The 18,079-nt window shown below is 50.3% G+C and overlaps 6 protein-coding genes across 6 annotated transcripts; 1 reads left to right on the top strand and 5 right to left on the bottom strand.

The window, feature by feature from the left end:
• Nucleotides 1-1,274: 1,274 nt before the first annotated feature.
• TrAtP1_000819 (uncharacterized protein) lies at nucleotides 1,275-1,574 on the bottom strand (the record flags this gene model as incomplete). Its single annotated transcript, XM_066110729.1, has 1 exon — nucleotides 1,275-1,574. The coding sequence occupies one exon, from the start codon at nucleotides 1,572-1,574 to the stop codon at nucleotides 1,275-1,277; it is 300 nt and encodes a 99-aa protein (XP_065966802.1).
• A 3,533-nt stretch (nucleotides 1,575-5,107) lies between these two features.
• Nucleotides 5,108-6,604, bottom strand: TrAtP1_000818 (uncharacterized protein; the record flags this gene model as incomplete). The annotated part of the gene is made up of 2 exons (XM_066110728.1): nucleotides 5,108-6,408; nucleotides 6,469-6,604. The coding sequence occupies 2 exons, from the start codon at nucleotides 6,602-6,604 to the stop codon at nucleotides 5,108-5,110; spliced, it is 1,437 nt and encodes a 478-aa protein (XP_065966801.1).
• A 134-nt stretch (nucleotides 6,605-6,738) lies between these two features.
• Nucleotides 6,739-7,890, bottom strand: TrAtP1_000817 (uncharacterized protein; the record flags this gene model as incomplete). Its single annotated transcript, XM_014090805.2, has 2 exons — nucleotides 6,739-7,716; nucleotides 7,804-7,890. The coding sequence occupies 2 exons, from the start codon at nucleotides 7,888-7,890 to the stop codon at nucleotides 6,739-6,741; spliced, it is 1,065 nt and encodes a 354-aa protein (XP_013946280.2).
• Nucleotides 7,891-8,220: 330 nt separating this feature from the next.
• Nucleotides 8,221-10,228, bottom strand: TrAtP1_000816 (uncharacterized protein). The gene has a single exon (XM_014090804.2). The coding sequence runs from the start codon at nucleotides 10,049-10,051 to the stop codon at nucleotides 8,534-8,536; it is 1,518 nt and encodes a 505-aa protein (XP_013946279.2). The 5' UTR covers nucleotides 10,052-10,228; the 3' UTR covers nucleotides 8,221-8,533.
• Nucleotides 10,229-10,989: 761 nt separating this feature from the next.
• On the bottom strand, nucleotides 10,990-14,591 carry TrAtP1_000815 (uncharacterized protein). Its single transcript, XM_014090803.2, has 4 exons — nucleotides 13,446-14,591; nucleotides 13,150-13,391; nucleotides 12,324-13,094; nucleotides 10,990-12,257 (listed from the first exon to the last, which is right to left on the bottom strand). The coding sequence occupies exons 1-4, from the start codon at nucleotides 13,516-13,518 to the stop codon at nucleotides 11,871-11,873; spliced, it is 1,473 nt and encodes a 490-aa protein (XP_013946278.1). The 5' UTR covers nucleotides 13,519-14,591; the 3' UTR covers nucleotides 10,990-11,870.
• Nucleotides 14,592-17,631: 3,040 nt separating this feature from the next.
• TrAtP1_000814 (uncharacterized protein) lies at nucleotides 17,632-18,067 on the top strand (the record flags this gene model as incomplete). The annotated part of the gene is made up of 2 exons (XM_066110727.1): nucleotides 17,632-17,759; nucleotides 17,956-18,067. The coding sequence occupies 2 exons, from the start codon at nucleotides 17,632-17,634 to the stop codon at nucleotides 18,065-18,067; spliced, it is 240 nt and encodes a 79-aa protein (XP_065966800.1).
• Between the last annotated feature and the right edge of the window lie 12 nt (nucleotides 18,068-18,079).

Below are 18,079 nucleotides of genomic sequence, written 5' to 3'. Positions count from 1 at the left end.
AGATAAGGCCCAGCCAGAGTGGGCGCGCTTTGGTGCTGTAATCGAGATACGTACGACAAAAAGGAAGATACGGTCATTGAAACCGCCCGGTACGTACCTTTTTCGCATGTGGAAGTGGGCTCGAGATAGCGCTATCCCGTATTCGTACTAGACCCGCGACAACAATAGAACATGCAAGTGCACCGCATCTTGCTGTGCGAGCCAAGTATCAGCTGAGTATCGGTGAGGCCGCACGCAGAACGCAGGGGGCGATCGATTTTTGCTTCTAAACAACTTTTTTTTTCTTCTTGCTTTCCGCTGGGATGGAACGGGGCCTGATAAGCAGCAAATTTCCAACCCTGATCTTTTTCGTACGATTTTTTTTTTCCCTCGCGTCTCTCTATGATCCTTCCTTTTCCCACGCTTGATAAGGACTGATAAATTGGCCGAATATACCCGGCCTTATTATCCAGAGGGACAAGCCATATTACGAGTCGTTCCTTTTGATGTGCGCGTCTCTCTGCCCTCGCCAAAAGACCATTTTTCGGCCTGGCCAGCCCGAGACAAACTCACTCGTGTCCTCTGCGAGAAACAATTGAGCCGACAACCCGAGAGAGATGAGACAGTTCTTCTTTCATTCCTTCTCCTTGGTGCAAGAAGCAAGGAGTGCATTACATTGAGTCAGTGAAGCTTACTAAGACGCTGTCCTCATTCCTATGTCTGCTTATATTGCTCGCGTGCATCAGGTTTGAGACCCCAGCTCTGTTCAGCTGTGGCGGCAGACAAAGGCGATGGCCCTGTTTGTTGTCACTTCATCATGTAAGGCCTGATAAGCCCACTCTTCCACTTCCACTCTTCGGAGCGGGAGCGCCGCCGGCCTGGTTGGGGCCTTGCAGTGGGGGAGCAGCGCCCTTGAACCTTGCCCTTTGCACAAGGCAGCTCAGGTAAGACAAGCCTCGCCAGATACAGTGGGCAGATAGGCATCTGAGCTTCTTACGGCATTCTCGTCTGTCAGGAAGGGCGTCTGCGTCCCGGCCGATTCGGAGGCCCGCCGTTGACACTAACAGCATCTAGTGGCCAGTAGCAGCGGCTTCTCGTAAAGTGGCGTCGCGAATAGCAATTGTCAAAGTGCGGGTGCGATGAGCCGTGGGATTGTTCGGTGCCTTGGCTGGCCTATTCTCGGACAAGGGCATCTGAAGTCGCGTCAAGGTGCTTGTTACACCGTCACCGTAAAGAAGCCGTGGTGGGTATCACGGGCGCTGCTGAGAAGATGCCCGGGTGCCAGTAACCTGGGATCAACTTGACAGCGCCGCTGACTCAAGCCAAACAAAAAAGGGCAACGAACGCAAGACATCGCCTGCCGACCTTCCGGAGAGGCGAAGCCCCAGACTGAGTCGATGGCAGCAAAGTAATGCCTCACGTGCGCATGCCGATTGTGAGAACGACTGCAAGATTCGCATACCCGGGAAAATCTCGTGGCGCACAGCATGGACCAAGTGCCACGACTTCCCCAGCCCCGATCCTTCAGTCCCCGCCTCCCCAATGCTTTGTATTTGTCCCAGCTCAAGATCCTCGGCTTTGCTCAACGTTGGCATGTTTGACTACGGAGCACTAACAAGGTTGCACATGAATATCTCGGGTATTCGCTGTACCGTCCGTTATCAGAGGCCCGCCAGCCAATCATGGCTCGGCTTGCTCATTACGTTCGAAAACCCCAATCAGGCGATTTGCGGAGCTGCCAGCCGCTGTGCCGCTGTTCTGAATTCGTCCAAGCTCGAAGCTTGGTATTGCCTTCTGCCTTGTTATAAATGGGCAAGTATGGACTATCGGCGTTTGCAGATCTCAGTTGCAACGGCTAATGGATGATGACACTATCCCACGTCTTGGCGCTTCCCCATGGAGGCTTGGTTTCTTGTTTCTTTCTTGTGTAAGCTGTTACAGTTGCAATTATATAATAGCGGCCAGCGCGTACGGCCAAATTCTATCCTTGACATGTGTGGACTTTCCAAGCGTTGATATGGTGCATTAAAAGCCATACACAATACTGAGATCATGTTGTTGGCAGCATTAGAAAGTTACACAAGACAAGTCCAATCTCTAGTTTGTCTCCAACCAGGTTTTCTTTGATAATCTGCAGTCAATTACTATCGCCAATCCGTCTAGTGATATGTCAAGACAAGTGCGAGGAGAAGAAGCGAAACAGCTCCTTGTGGATGGACTGTTAGAAAAACTGTGGGCTTTACGGACATTAATGTCTCAAGCCTTCACTAGCTTTGAACATTCGACAGTGTCCAAAAACATGAGACATCGTAATAAGGGCTATGATTGAATATAGAAACCTCTGTGAAGATTCTACTGCTGAATTGGGATACAGGCGCCAGCATTGCAGCAGAAATTTGGCGAGATTATAATGTCTAGGGCAAAGTTGATAAAGGGCCTCTTCAATCACAGAATGAATTGGGAGGCAAGAAAAGAAAGACATGCATAGCAATACTATAAGTTACTCTTTAAACAAGACTATTGGTCATTGAGCTAGTTCAGGGGATATGCATCGCTATGACTCTATCGACTAGCATTGAGCTTTGCGTGGCATTCAAGAATAAGAGTTACTACGTCTCATCCTTTTTCAACCCCAAAGTTCATTCATAGAAATGTCTACTTGTTATCTCCAATGAACCGCAAATCTTATTTAATAGTGTAGATAGGAGAACCGAAGAAATAGCCTTTGTGGAAAAGAAGGTCGGCGTCAAAGTAGAAAGCTTCCGAAAAAAAAGTTTGCAATAGATAAGAGCCCACAGTAGTCGAGAACAGTATTACTACGAGCAGAGTTTATTTCCTAACAGCACCAGCCACTCAAAGAAACTTCTCAGCCCAACGATACACTTCATTTTAAATTTCTTCGTCTTCAAATTTAGGGTTTTACATTGACGGATCATTGATTTGCGTGATTCCATGCTTCTACTCCTGTTCCATCATCTCGTGATGGTCGGCCACTAGGCTATAGCAGTCGCATCAAGCCATATCATTAGAATGGATATCCAAGCGCTACCAAAACTCTTACTCTTACCGCTCTTGAGCTTGAACGCATTGCGATATTTGGATAATAATTAGTCCCTTCAAATATGCTAATCGTCCATTTCCACAGTACAGTATATTTACCGCTGCTTTTGCTATCCGATGTGGCATTTCCAGCTTTATAGTCATACAGTCGATCGACATTCTCATCTCACTAAAACAACCCTCCCAATTTTTCGTGGCTCATTCTCATCCTGCAAAGGGCGTTTGCGTACCGACATACTTATCACGCAACCTATCTGCAGCTGGTTCCATCCAATATAATACAAGACATCTTAAGTTGGACTGCAGTGGGACATCATAGTCTGGAGTATATGGACTGTGAGGATATATCTGAGTCCAGCATGCGGGAGACATGAATCACTGGAGGAGCTTATCACAAGATGGGAACAAATCCACAATGAGACAATCTCACAAGCGTTGGGCAGGCTATTCCAGCTAGCGGTGCAGACTAAACCAGTATGGACATGAGAAAAGGATGAAAAAATACACACCGAGACAAGCCCCGATGCGAGCTGAAAATGAGACAAAAGGGAGGGGGGTACCATAAGGCAGGTTCTTTGGTGTTAAGAGGAGATTCGGGCCTAAAAAGCACCTTTCGCACATGACGATGCAGAACCAATGTCGCGCCGGTCTCGTGGTTAGATTTTGACCTAGGCCGGTCTTATGACGGGTTAAGCATTGACTGGCTTAGCTCATGGCGTATAGGCCAACCTGAGGACGATGATGATCATCAATACACGAGAGGTGATACCTTTTGGAAAACCCAGCCAGGATTTCGTTGACTGCCGAGTCCCTAGGCATGGCAACCACCGAAGGAGAGACTTCTCCTCGTTCAGCCCACCTTGTAGAGAAGGGGGGGGACACGAGACGTGTTTGATGAGCAGACACGAAAAAAATGTAAAACCAAGTAATAACAGGGGAATACTACGGAATCATCATCACTCTCTGGTTGGCATTAGGTAGTCTATCGCTTCAGCTTTGCATTTGCTGGTCCAGTCTTATTATTTTTACTTCTTAGACTTTATGATAGGTAGGTGTCTACAAATGCTAAAAAAAGACTTGTCGAACAAACGATTGCTTCATCCTCGCAAGGCCAAAAGTGCATTTGTATCAGCTACAAAGGGGTGTAACGAGAGTAATTGAACTACCCGCTGGAAGCCTTAATGGAATTTATGAATAAGGCAATACTTTATGTCAAGCAGTACCAGTCATATCATATATACAGATATATATATCTATATCTATCCATTGGCATAAACTTGCGGCGGACTAGAAGATTTAATTCCCAAAATATTTTTATGCATAATACAAGGATTGATCATATACAATTGAAGATTAGCCAAGGCACTCTACCCAGAATCTTTCCCTTCCTACCCACAACCATATTTGTATCTTACGCTAAACTATTACTCACCGAAGCTAGACCATTTTTTACCCATTGAGAGAAATTGAAGCACACCCATAGCTGTTTAACAGTCCCCTTACGAGCTTAAATTTAGTAGATATTGCTACACCACCGCCATTTCCATAAATGCAACAAGTCATCAATCTTTACCTTTCGAATGCAGTGTATCTGTCGAATGCTGCTTGGACTGACTACAATCTAACGCAGACCATGGCAAAGTCTCATGACTGGCGCAAAAGTAGAAGCTAAGTCTTCGTTGCCCACCACTTACACAATAGTAGACATCATGAGCTGCCTAAACAGTTTTCATTTTTGCCAGTCCATTATCACGCTCCATATTCACGTCAACATCCACAGGCACAAAAGAATCTCGTTTCATCATAAAATAGAAAGTAAAAGGACTTTCAAGCCGCCACCCATACACGGGATATCGGTGCTATTAGAAAGCACTCATCTATATACATTGTGAAGCGCTAGCAGCTCAATCCTGTGAGTAACAAGAGCCGCAGCTAAAATTTGAATGCCAATAGATTGTAAAAAAGAGTGTTGGAAGAGAAAGATAAGACACAGGCTATTCTAAAATTTGGAATTTTTTTTTTTTTAGAAACAAACGCCGGGCATTCCGTAAACGAAAACGAGGGGCTCTCAAATGATGCAAAGTCGTCCCGTTCGACCCTCTCTCATCAGTTCATACGTCAAGATATCGTGATTTCGATAATGCAGCATCAGTCTAAATCGCTTTGGCGTCGTCGTGCCATTCGTCATGTTACCCCCTCTATTCTCGTTGCTCTGCAATGGTCCCACGGCCAGCCCGTGCAGCGGTCTTAGTACCTGTCGAAACTTTTCTTCATCCGATTGTCGCGGCAAAACGTATTCAACTCGAAGCCCATGATGCCAACACTTCCACGGTGTTTTCGACGTAACCGGCGCCGCAAGCTTGGTTGGCGTGACGAGCAGAACTCGCCCAATTGGCGACCCTACCACTACCAGGGAGAGCTCCGGGATGTGTAGGATGAAACTCAAGCGACTAGTTGCGCGAAAATAGGGCCGGAGGCTTCGCTGGTGAAAATTGCCAAACGTGACTGCGTTTGGACACATGACCCCAATTTCTTGCCAACCTGCTTCGTTCCCTCGCAGGCTTCTCAGCTCCAGATCCTTTTCATACGTTCGGATAAAGTGATATCGTCTGGTTGGGTCCTTTTTTCGATATACCGCCGCTGTTTCTTCCTCATTGTTGTACTCCATAGGCCGATTCAAAAATGCAAGAAGCTGCGCTGGGGTTCTGGGGATAGTCTGAATCTTTCCGTTGTGTGGGAAAAATGCCATGTCAAGTCGAAAGGGTGGTGTATTGAGCTTGTTGTACCTGTGTTGTCCCGAATACGCAGAATCAAAACTCTTGCCCCTTCCATGCTTTGGTGTTGTCTTATCTTGGTCTTGCGGCATCGGCCCAGGAGAGACCGGAGGTGAAACAACGTCTTGATATTCCTGCACAGCATAAGAAAGCTGCCCTATTGCTTCATCTATGTCTTGTAGTGCTTGTTGGAAGTGTTCTCCTGGAGTTGTGGCTCCAAACGACAGGTCCTCATCTAGTTCGACCATCTGCGGAGTCTCCGAAGCAACAATGGAATCTTCAATGACGGCCTCTCCTTCTTCCTCTTCCAGAGACGCGCCTCCATAAAACGGCACGTCAATGTCTGGGTCGATTATTTGTGAAGCAAAAATGGCATCTTCAATGACGGCCCCTCCTTCTTCCTCATCCTCATCTTCCTCATCCTCCTCCTCCTCCTCTTCATCGTAATCGTCAGCTTCCTCATCAATGTCCTCACTCTCACTCTCATCCTCGTCGAGTTCAGTCAAGTTGTTGTTTTGAGTCTCCAATGCTTCAGGTTCGGTTTCACTTTCGTCGGTGTCGTCGTCCGTGAAAGCAGCTAGATGATTCGCATTACCTGCTACCAAATGTAAAAATTCATCATGCAACATGACTGGAACATAATGGTAGAACTGACCAGACCTAGCCCCGGTCGCAGGAGGGCATGGGTTGTCCGGTATTGCTGCGAGACATTCTGTGATATCGGTCATCGGTTGTTGGTATTCCGATGCGGCATTGAAGATTTTCAACGCCCTTTCCGGTAGCCCAAACATTTCCTCTACGCTGTTCACTGGCAAGAAACTGCCTTTAGCAAGAGGTAATACGCCCCACCCCCCTAGAGCAAGAGGTCAGAAAATCAACATTGCATCGTCGTATATTTATCGACCCACGAGACGCTGAGTAGTACTTACCTCGACGGAGCAGGCCAAAACTCCTCGCTTCGGAGTGCATCATGCTCTGAGGGGTTAACTTTGGTTACGGGCTGGAACATTCTCCAGATATCCGCTATCCACAATACGCCTTTAATGTCCACAGCGCAGACCTTTTCAGCCTGGCCGTCTACGTCGTCCAAAAAGCAGACATTAGGAATGTTAGATGCGTCCTGCCGAAGAGCTATAACTATTCTCCAATTTCGCGCTCTCCTGGGAATTCCCGACTCGGTGCTGTCGCAGCTCTGGCAGCAGTCGCAGAATCCTTGGGTTTTCCGTGATTTAGTCCGGCAGCTGGCCAGAGCAAAGGCAAAAACCGTCACCTCGGTGCGATTCGAGCTCACAGCTATGAGACGGGACTTGCGGTGAATAGCCAATCCCCAAGCTGACTGGCCAACGTTCTCATGAAGGAGCAGCCTTGGTGATGAGCGACTGGTGTAAGCCTTCCTTGAGCTTCTCTGCTCTTTGGACTGGTTGCGTTTGTTCTCAATCAAGTCTGCGATGTCTTTCACATAGTACGCAACAACATCTCCGTCATCATAACAAGCCAAGACGATTTCCTCTTCTCCGAGGTAGCCAGTAATAATATGGTTGATGGTGTGTGGTGTAATGATATCGACGGTTCCTCCAATGGCGAGAGCCTCTTTACTCGGCTGAGGATATATCCGAAAGTCTGGATCTTGAGGAACCCTTTGCTTGGGAACGCTTCGAGGAACATAGACGAAAATGTGACCTTGGTATGCGACAAAGTAGAGGTTGTGACCTTGCGACAGAGCAGCCAGGTTATTTCGGTAGCTTTGCATGCTTGGGACTAGCCCATATATCGATTTATTGGCACGAGGTGCATCGTCGGTGTCGGCATTCGGCCACGTAAAGGGCTCTTCGAGGCCCTCCAGGGGCATTCCCACCGCAGCCCGTTCTCGATCCCGGATCGCGCTCTTAGCTTCATCGCCAAACTATGCGAGTGGTCACGTTGGATCAGTATACGCTACTCTGCTTCAAGCGCATCGCTTGCATCATCATCGCATCCAAAATCGACTAACCCTATTCGTCGCTGTTTGAACATGGCATTTCCCCACTGAGACAGCGGGAAAGCTAGGGATTGACAGCTTCCCCGATGGACGATCCATGGCCGTCGAGCACAGAGGAGCCTCGCCGGTGCGGGCTGGCTGCGCGGTCTCGGGACATATAGTGCACGAAAGGAAGAAACGAGTGTGTAAGTAATGATCAAATAATGGGCTTGGGCGTCTGCGTGGAAAGGTTGAAAAATGGCTTGATTGTTGGAAAAGGCAAACTTTTTGCAGGAGAAGTTGAAGGTTTCCAGGACTGGGGGAATGATGCAGCGGCAGGGACCCCACGTTAACGTTTCCGGTGCTTTATCGATAAAGCAAGGGCGACAGAGCTCGGTCCCGTGATGGCGTCATAACGGCTGATGCTGGTAAGACTTACGAGGTAGAAGTCAATATTAAACGCTGTTCATTTTCTAGCATAGCAATGTATCATAATAGATAGATAAGATCATAAATGTAGTGTGTGGAAATGCGTATCATCGCCATAAAAAAATAAAAATAAAAATCCCACCGCGATTGGTCTTTGCGTGGGATTGGTTTCCATGCCCGTCCAAACGCCTCCAATGTACATCATGAGTATACTCGTCAAACTGGGTATGTAACCAAATAACGCCATGATAAATCAAACAAAGAAAACCCTCAAAAGAGATACCATTCTCCTTCTTCTTCTCCTCCTTCTTCTTAAATCCAAATAATCCCCAGTTCATTGCCTCATAAGCTCCAGCAAATCCTTCATTCTGTAATCCAGCACGGGTGTGATCCAGTCATCGTGCATCAACGAGTAAGACTCTCTCGCGTTGTCCTTCGGTTTGCGCGGATTCAAAGCCCAATAGCCAAAATCCGCGTCGATGGACTTGAGATACTTTAGCAGATTCCTCCAGTAATGCACATCTCCAACAGAAGGATCGTTTGGTGCGCCTAGTTCGCCAAACCAGACTGGTGCAACGTCGCCCTCAAGGAGATATGCCCAGTTGTGGCGCATCGTCTTGACAAACGACTTGTAACTTCGCTGAGCGAATCGGCCGTCCCAGCTGCCCCAGCCTGACCACTTGTAGCCGTGGGCAGAGTATACGAGGCGGTTATCCACGTCCAGCTGGACCGGCCGTTCTCTGGCGCCCGAAACATCGTTGGCTGACTCGGTGCCTTCGACGACGATGAGCCAGTCCGACTTCATCTTCAGCAGCCGGTTGCCGCATTTCTCTGCCGCAGCCGCCCATTTGGACCATGGCATTGTTCCCCAGAGGCCCCGGACCTCGTTGCGGAGGTCAGCCCCAATGACCAGTGGGTTGTGCACGAACCGCTCCATGACCGACTCCCAATGCTGTATCCATTCCTCTTCCGTCTGCTTGACCCGGCACAGCGACCCCAGGTGATCGTTGGCCCAGCCAGCATCGCAAGGATCCGCCCCGCAGCACCACGTAGCGCGTGTGATGTGGTTGTTGATAATGACAGCAATGCCAGCATCCGTCAGGGCGGTCGTCACTGCCTCAAACACATCCATGGCGTGGAGGCCCTCCAGATCCGGGTTTGCAAGCACCAGACGGGGCTCAATGATGGGGTTCTTCATGACCAGCTCATCCGCATAGGGAAGTCTCACGCTGTTGAAGCCCAGCTTCTTGATCGTCTCGGCAATAGCGCTCCGGTGCTGAACGTCCAGGCCGCCGGGAACGAAGAGCTCGTCGCTGGCGCCATACCAGTTGATCGAGGACAGTTTAAATCGATGGCCCTCGGCGTCGACAATATTCCGGCCCTGCGTTCGTAGAGGCAGCTTGTAGCTCGATATCCATGTCCTCTCCAGGGGAGCAGGCAGGGGCTTCCGGCCGAACAGTAGCGAGTCGCGATCTGGCCTCCACTTGGCATCCAGGTCCTGCTCTTTGATCCACAGAATCGACAGGTAGAAGAAAATTGGGATCAACATGAACAGCATCGCCATCGTACATCGTGGCCGCAGCCGATGCGACCGACGCCAACGCTTCCGAGATTGCGATTTCCGAGTCACCTGCTTATTCATCCACATCCGGCCAGCACCGTCGGGGCTCCCCATCGACTCAAGCTCAGAAAACAGCGGCAGATGCTCACCCGCGTCTGAAGGGTACTGATACTCGTCCACGGATTGGCTCCAGTGCACATGTCGCTCGGATTTGGCAGCTCGTGAGCCGCTGCTGCTGTCGCTTCTGCTGCCGCCGGAGAGGGCAGATGCGAGAATCCGTCCGATAGCCATGATTGCCGTCCTAGGAGCGTGATGCCAAGCCGTTGCTTACGCAGCAAATGCAGATCGTCCGAAGGCTCCGGAGAGTGAAGCAAAAGGCAGAATTACGTTGCCCTCTACTTGTTATTTTCGATTATATCCTCTTTGTTTCTTTCTTTTCTTTTCTTTTCTTTTCTTTTCTTTTCTCTTCACGTCCGCATGGAGCTGTTGGTGGGGTTCATCGATTCAAGCGTAGCTGCTCCAAGATGTCGCGTGCTCACATCCACACCCAAGTCCAAAAGAGGCGTCTGGACACGTCGGGCTCGGTCGCTTTTCTCTTTCTTTGTTGTCAGGGCAAAAAACAGCGGGCTTCCTCTAGATTGCACTACTGAGAAGACTTGGTGCGTCGAGAAAGCGAGAGACAGGCTGCAGCTACGGCATGCCACGTAGAGAAGGAAGATGGAACAAGAGTCAAGATTCAAGATCAAAAGTGCTCCGGCCCAGCTCACACCGAGGGAGATATAAACACGTCCCTCGCCTTTATAAACGGCGACGGCACACTTAATTCCGCTGATATCACGTCACCGGCCAATCGCACCTGCGGCCAGGCACAAGGGCCGTTCCGGAGCACCCGGAGAATTGCTGCTGCCATGGCCTTGCAGAAAAAAGCAAAAACAGCAAAAAGAAGTCGAGGTCGGCCAGGGGACTACCCGGCGCTGCATCCGCTAGAGCGACAAGTAATCCTGCTAGTGCAGGTACTTGCCAACGTATGGGAATCTCTGCATGTGTACGCGTATATGTTACTGGAGCGATACTTTGCGAGGTAGCGATCATGGACGTCGGATCGGCAACTTAGGCTCCAATACCACCTTGAATACGACGTTCCTACTCAGGTATGTGAGACACATCTCGCCATGCATCTCCCGGAAATTAAATCTACGATCAAAAGGCTTGTGGGAAATTGCTGGGATGGGCTTGATTCTTGTCCATTAGGCCTGTCTGGTTTCTATGTCCAGACATGGCTGATTTTAGTAGATAAGGTATATACATGAAGATGCTGTGTAGCAGTAATGAATATGCCCCGCGTGGAGCCAGCATATTCGTTTCTTTTTCTTGCCCCTTCTCAGCCATCCGCCGCTTCCGGGCTGTAGCTTTTAGTTCCCGCATTCCGCATCTCATCCTGAGCTAATCGTCATGTTTTTGTACAAAGGGTTACCTGTGAGCACAGAAGGTGTAGCCAATGATGTGCCGTACGCAGGTCCTCCAGGGATTTCCGCTTCCTAGCCTCCAGCTATGTTGGAGGCTGCCTCCGATGCATGAGACTAGCCTGTCTCGTCATAATGCCCTCCCCCCTTTTGATGAATTTATAGAGAGAAAAAGAAAAAGAAAGAGGAAAAGGAAAAGGAGCGGAAGTATAATCCATATGAATACAAAACAAAAGGTTCGACCGTGGCGCCACGCTATCCTGCGTCCGAGTAAGGAAGCCAATCCGACTACAAATAGAGACGGGCATCTCTTCGAGATTAATGGCAAAGGAGTGGGTAGAATTAGATATCGACATGTAAAGAGTGTTTGTCGACGCAATATCGTGCCGCATCGTGCAGATGCTGGGCATGTGGCGTTACCACCAGGGTATAAGTGTTGTTCCATGGCTAGCCATGGCTTGGGTATATAAGCAGGAGTGTTGGCAAGTCGAAGCCATCGGTCGAGAGAAATCAAATCCATTCCCCCTTTTCTTTTTCCTCGTTAGAGAAGAAGCAGATTCGCTCTCTTCATCTTTCTTTCATTTCTTTGCTTCGCGCGTTCGCGGATCGCTTGTGTTTGGTTCTCTTTTGGCCTAAGGCCCAGCGTCTTATATGCGGTTCATGGCCAATGGGTTCATCGGCTCGCGGGATTGCGGCGGTGCGTAAGTTTGCTGCGCATTCCACTCTGGCACAGAGCCTTGCGGTGGTCGCGGGTTCGAGTAGGATCGTGCCGGTGCGTTGTACCTAGCTGTTTCGCCGAAGTAGTCGGGGGCGCTAGGGGTCGCTGAGGATTTCACTGGAGAAAGTGGTGTTACCACGGCGCTCGTATCTCTGGAGAGCATCTCGTACGAACGTATATCATTTTTGCCATCATATCGGGCATCCACCGATACGAATTCCTTCTTTCCACTGTTGAAAGGAGACTTTACCAAATCAATCCAGCCGGTAACCATGGTCCATCGACCAAGCAAAAACAGGATCCAGATTCCGTTCAACTAAGTCGCAGTCAGATTGACCATCAAGAACTCACACAAGGGTTTCAGGCTTTTTTCGGAACTTACAGCAAGTAGCACAAGCACGGCAGAGACTGTCGCTTCGCTGACGACTAGAGAGCCAGCTTGGTTGAGACATTTTGTCTTGTCACCCTGTGCTCCAATAAGACACACGATCCAATTCTGGGCCACATGGGGATCAGTGGCAATGGATTGAACAATGTTATCCTGGAAGACGAAGACGACGGAGAAGAAGATGACATCGGCAATAATGATGAGGACAATAGCGATGCCTCGCCATTGAAGCGCAATCACTCTCTTGACACGGCGATAGGCCTGGCGCGGAGACATGGTGACAACACTGTTTGAGTAAGCCGGAAGGCTAGATCCTTCGGTCGAGGCGGCGTTGTCGTTCAGAGAGGCCAGGTAAACCTTGATGCAGTAGCCAAAGGTGGCGAATGTCGTGACAACCGTGATACTGGCAAAGATGAGAAGCGGGATCCAAAAGTCTGCCAAGCTGTTCTTGTGGTTAATATGGCATGTTGCGCCAAAACGGAAGGACACGCCACTGAAGACCAAGGCGAGAACAAGGCCGATGATGGGGATGCCCCATCCGGCGGCTTGGGCAAAAACCATAAAGTTGCGGCCCACGAGAACTTGCCAGCAGATCTGCAGGTGAAGAGATAAAGAGCGAAGGAACGCCCACATGACACCACACCAGCCTCCAAACATCAGCATAGCGCCCGACGCTCCACAGACGCTCAAGGTGTGCATGTCATTTGGGGTGATGGTATCAAAGCATTGGTCCGGCTCAGCTGCGAGCGGAATGACGAAGCCCATCTGAGTCAACAGTCAGCCATCAAACTCTCTGTGTAACTGCAGCCGTGCCACCTACATTCATAATCAAGATACCCAGTGTGAAACAGATGCTCAGGTAATGGCGATTGGTCTTGTCCACAGGCAACACTGCCCATGATAGCAGCAGGAAAACACAGCAGATGACGCTGACGGTTGCGATCCAGTTGGCCACGGTTCCTATGGTGGAGAAGCTGTCTGGATATACCCAATCTGTCATGGGGCATGGCAGACAGCAGTCAATCGAGCCTCCAATCGCCTGGCATAATCGGCCATCGACGTCTAGATCTCCGATTAACGGGTCAATTCGACACTACGGCATATATTTACACTTACAGCCTCCAGTGCCAAAAAGGCTCGCGTCGATGAATGGCGCCGGGCAAAGATTGATCCCTGTAACGTTGGTCATGGTGAAGGGTAGTGCTCGGAAGCAAAGAGAACGGTGTCGATATGTATATTTCTCCAGGTAATCTCGTTGTTCGTTTTCCCGGGTGCGTGTTTGAAGTACTCCTCTTTTTTTTCCCTTTCTTCAAGAGGGGAAAAAGAATAGTAATGTGTAGAAGCTAAAAGAAAAGAGTTGTCCGTCGAGGAACGAAATCAAAGAGAGAGAGGCGCCAATAAGAGATTGTGTTGCTGAGAGTATCGTGATGCCTCGTGCACTCAAACAGAGGTGTGGTCATATGACTCAAGTGATCAAGTAGTTCGAACCATCCAAGGGTGGTGCAAGACAGCCGTTTGATGTGGCAAGTCCTTGGGTCAGTCGACAGAAGAGTATCGATAAATAGCTGTGGCTGTGGCGGAGTATCACAGCATGGCGAGGCCAGAAAAGATTCGAGATGTGTTGAAAGGGAAGTTGGGGGCTAGTGTAACCCAGGACAGTGATAGAGAGCGGTAGTATCAAAAGACAAATCCAACGAGACACGAAGACAGGAATATAGAAAGAACCAGAGCTGGCCCGAACCCAGACGATAACAGACACGGCAGCATTCAAGCATGAATGCGAGGGCATGCGGGTCATAAAGTACTACTGCCTGCCCGAGAGAGCAGCCAGATGCACTCTGCATGAGTGAGCTGCCAGGCCAGGAACTAGCCTCGAAGCACAACGTCCAAGAGGCGGGCTGACCCCTGTAGGTGCAGATTGCCGGGGTCTCTCATATTCCTGGTAGGGTCGTGGGTTTGTGGAGCTGCACTGGACAGGGGCTGGAGAGCAAATCTTTCGTCCTCCGCACTCAAGGCCGACTGAGCCATTCAGCCCTTGAGGCAAGGGTTCGGAGTACATGGTGATGAGATATCACAGGGGCTAGCCAAAAGGCTTGTTCGCATTGCTGAGGTCTGATCCAGTGAGAGGCTCCAATGGGCTCTCTCCACTCGCCTCTGGCATGTCTCTTTGGCGAGATCCAAGCATCTCACAGGCCAGCGTGCTGCGGCTTGGAGAGGCTGCTGCTTGCTATTGGGGGATGCTTGGCGGGGTCCTCTTCTTGGTTACGACTTGTAGTCACAAAATTCTTTAGTGGCAATTAGCACACCTAATTGTGTAGTGGCAGTGTTGGTCAATCACCAGGGGTGTGCGAATTTGTCGGGAAAAGAGGCGAACCAAGCAGCGCGGGCGCCTGGTGACTCCCGATGGTGGTTGCGCAATCTTAAGGAGACCAGCCATGTACGGAGTAATACCTATTCAGCTGAAAACGCAGTGCGTAGACAGAGCAGAGTGACACGACAAACTAGTGCTGTAGTGAGCCAGCAGATGGACCCTGTGCTTTGGCAGGCCATGTCTGCCCGTGGTCAGTCAAAGCTGGAGCAGAGCAGCCACTTGAGCCTCCAGAAATCGACAATCGTGAGAGAGGTGACAGTGACCCCTGAAAAGCGTTCCTGGCAAGTCTGCGCGTGGCGGTGGGGCGTTCCCGCGGCAGAAGCTTGAACTCGCCGAATGCTTCGTGTGCTGCCAGTGATAGCAGCAGGACTAGCAGCATAGCACCTGTAGGCACGGAACATTAGCATCCAAAGCTGCTGGGTCAAACACTTAGGGGCTCTGTCGGGCAGTTGCCCAGGGGCCTTTTCGTCACTCGATCCCACACAGTCTCCTCCGTCCTGAAGGCGAGCGGGGAGTCGTGCCTTAGCTTGGATAGCCTTCTGATTCAGGATAGTTAAGGGCGAAGGTGGAGTGGGGGACAGCCAAAGTCACGGCACAGATCCCAAAATGGGCTATTAGACCCGTGCTGAAGAAGACGATCTCCTCTAGCCACTTCTGGGCCATAAGATGCTAGCACTACTCACAGCCATCCGCTGTCACAGACATGCCTGTGGCCTGTGGCGCTCAACTAGCAACAGATGGCACAAGCTGGCACTTTTGTATGCAAATGGATAGAGCTCGCATGGGGAATTCGCTCTTTGTTAGAAAGTGTCTGCACCACAGTTGCCATTTTCTGAGAATAGTTGTGCGTTTCTGCGCTGCATCCTGCGCCTGTCCAAAAGGGTCCTTCTTGACCACCATTAGCTGACTGACGATCACTGACACCGGAGCTGGAAGCATCCGCAAGAAACAAATCTCCATCAAGAAGGTCCCGGCGTTCCAAAGCTGCCCAAGAGACAGACAAAGTTTCCTGGTTGCAAACGTAGTTGCCATTGACGCTCCCGTGCGTGGCCGTGTTTGCTAGAGTGACATGCAGCCCCAGCTCTGGTATGGATATACGGTTCGCAGCATCGCTGGTCTTCACTGTATGGCCGTGTAATCACCTTCTCCACCATATATTTGACTAGTGTATGCTTCATGGAACATCTGCCAGGAGGAACCAATTAGGCGAACCGAGCAACGCGCAATCCGGGCGGCACCCACCGAAGCGTACATTGCAGGCCGTAATGAGCTTTCTTCCAGGCGCGCTGATTGTTCGCTGCTCCTTGTGCTGCCCACGCAAATATACGCCGGTGCCAGCAGTCATCAGAGTCATCACTCCGCAGGTAATCGCTGGAAAGCCTCAACGTCAATGCCTCTCCAAGTAGTACAGGATGCTCGGCATCCTACCACACCATTGTTTGGAGGCACCAACACAAGACGAATCTCGGATTCTCACGGTGCCTGTCCTACTCTCATACCCTGTGAGCTGCTACCTGCTTATGTGCCCACGGTCTAAAACATCAGGCGTGTTACTTCGTGTAGCACACAGCCCGTAAGCACACCAACCTTCAGGCGTTGCCTACGAGGCAAGAAATCTCTTGACAAATCGAATTGGATGATAAGACGGTTGATCCGACGTTCATAAGGATTTTTGCTTTTGCGCATATACGAAGGAGTTTCGTGGTCTAGATTCTCTTCTCCCAGTTCACCAATGGCCTTTTGTTCAGCTCTGTCAGGGCGTGCTTGCCGGTCCATAGATACAGCAGATGCTTCTCAACTGTACTCGTATACTCTACTGGTGCAGCTTTAGCACGTCTCCTCTCGCGGTATAGCGGGGGCGTGTAACTCAGGCGGTTTCCTTTCAGGCGGTTTCCTTTCCTCCCGTCCCTCCATGAGTTAGGGCTGGGCGGCATGCACAAGCATCAATGCTGCATCAACAGCAGTCCAGCAGCCGCACCAGTATGCGATTGAAGCCATGTCGAGGCCTAGATTCTGCCGCGACAAGAGAGTGGCGTTCTCGTTTACCCAAGGATGCACTGCTCCATAATCAATGATACGTCGCAACCAACCATCTCCGAACGGCTGCAGGATGCTGCTGCACGCTGTTGAGAAGCACGCAAGGCCAAGATGCTTGTTGATGGCGGCTCATTTGCCATGCGTATTCTCCACCCAGCAACATACTGTACTATTTTGTAGATGGTGTCTTCAAAAATCCCGTCAATAGTGTGGGAAGCTTGCCGCTTTCTCGGGTCCTAGCAGCGGCACGACGAGCGGTGCCAATATGCCTATACCTATGCCTAGCACCAGCACCAGCGCCAGCACTACCAGGAATAGTCCGTCATGTGAGATTGTTAATCTCCAGCTGGGAACGCTCGCCTGGGCCAACGACGGGCATCGTTCGCAGAATCGACCAGTAGATGCAGAGAAGAGATGAGCTGGGAAGCGTTGGAAGCGCCGCATGAAAAAGCACCTGGCAGTGGCACCTGGGCTGGGGGAGAAAGCAGCGAGAGAGCGCCAAAATCCGCCTATGAGAAGCTGAGAAACCGGTGCTTCCCTCTGAGTGGCTGTTAAGCCGCTGCTCCTTCCACCCAGGTCCTTGTCCTGGAGAGGGGCATATAGAAAAAAAGTACTTGTAACATTAACATGGAAAGAACAGGGAATAAACGCCGCAGAAATTGTCCCAAACGACAATCTGGCCTCAGTCACTCAAAATCGAATGATCCAATCCAACTTTCGATTTCGTCTCCTGAACCAACGCTCTCGTCGTGTCTCTGCCAAGCCTGGATAAGAGCCATGCGGGCGCGTCCCAGGCAAGCGAATAGGCTCCTAGCACTGCTTTTCAGCCTATAACCCAGCAAGGGCTCTGCCTAAACTTTCCTAGCGGCTGTGCAAGGATGCCGCACACCAAGGATGCGTCCATCGGTCTCTCACCAGCGATCAACGCGAGCGTTTTCTGCAAAGGCGACGATTGCAATTCCAGGCACCCCTGCCCATAGCGGGGTGCAGCTTCCATCGTGGAGAACCGCCATCCTGCGAGCGTGAGCGTGCCTTGCGTGCATACTGGCTACAGCATTAGAGCATCCTGCGAGTGGTAGGTAGGTATTACTGCTACCACATTTGTTTGTGTGATATGGCCAGATACATCCCACGAGAGGCATTGGCTGCCACTGTACACTAGTACCGTGTAAGTTTGCTCCAAGGACCTTTGAAAGAGCAGTTTGGCTAAGCCCACAGCAAGAAGCGTCCCATCCTCAGATTTGAGCCCGACGATCAGCAAGATCTCGAAGAATATATCGGAGTCAAAGCTTTTTACATCTGTGGGGAAGATCAAGGATGGGCCATCTAGAAGCAACCACTA

This window comes from Trichoderma atroviride, chromosome 1, assembly GCF_020647795.1.
Source record: "Trichoderma atroviride chromosome 1, complete sequence".
Classification (NCBI taxonomy): Eukaryota; Fungi; Ascomycota; class Sordariomycetes; order Hypocreales; family Hypocreaceae; genus Trichoderma; species Trichoderma atroviride.
Note: the sequence above shows the minus strand (reverse complement) of the source record. Positions and strands in the feature narration are given on the sequence as shown.

Coding starts and splice junctions, on each gene's coding strand:
- TrAtP1_000816 (XM_014090804.2), bottom strand. CDS start 10,051: ATGGCTATCGGACGGATTCTCGCATCTGCCCTCTCCGGCGGCAGCAGA.
- TrAtP1_000815 (XM_014090803.2), bottom strand. CDS start 13,518: ATGACCAACGTTACAGGGATCAATCTTTGCCCGGCGCCATTCATCGAC. Junction 13,392..13,445: donor CCTTTTTGGCACTGGAGGCT/GTAAGTGTAAAT, acceptor TCGGAGATCTAG/ACGTCGATGGCCGATTATGC. Junction 13,095..13,149: donor TGGGTATCTTGATTATGAAT/GTAGGTGGCACG, acceptor CTGTTGACTCAG/ATGGGCTTCGTCATTCCGCT.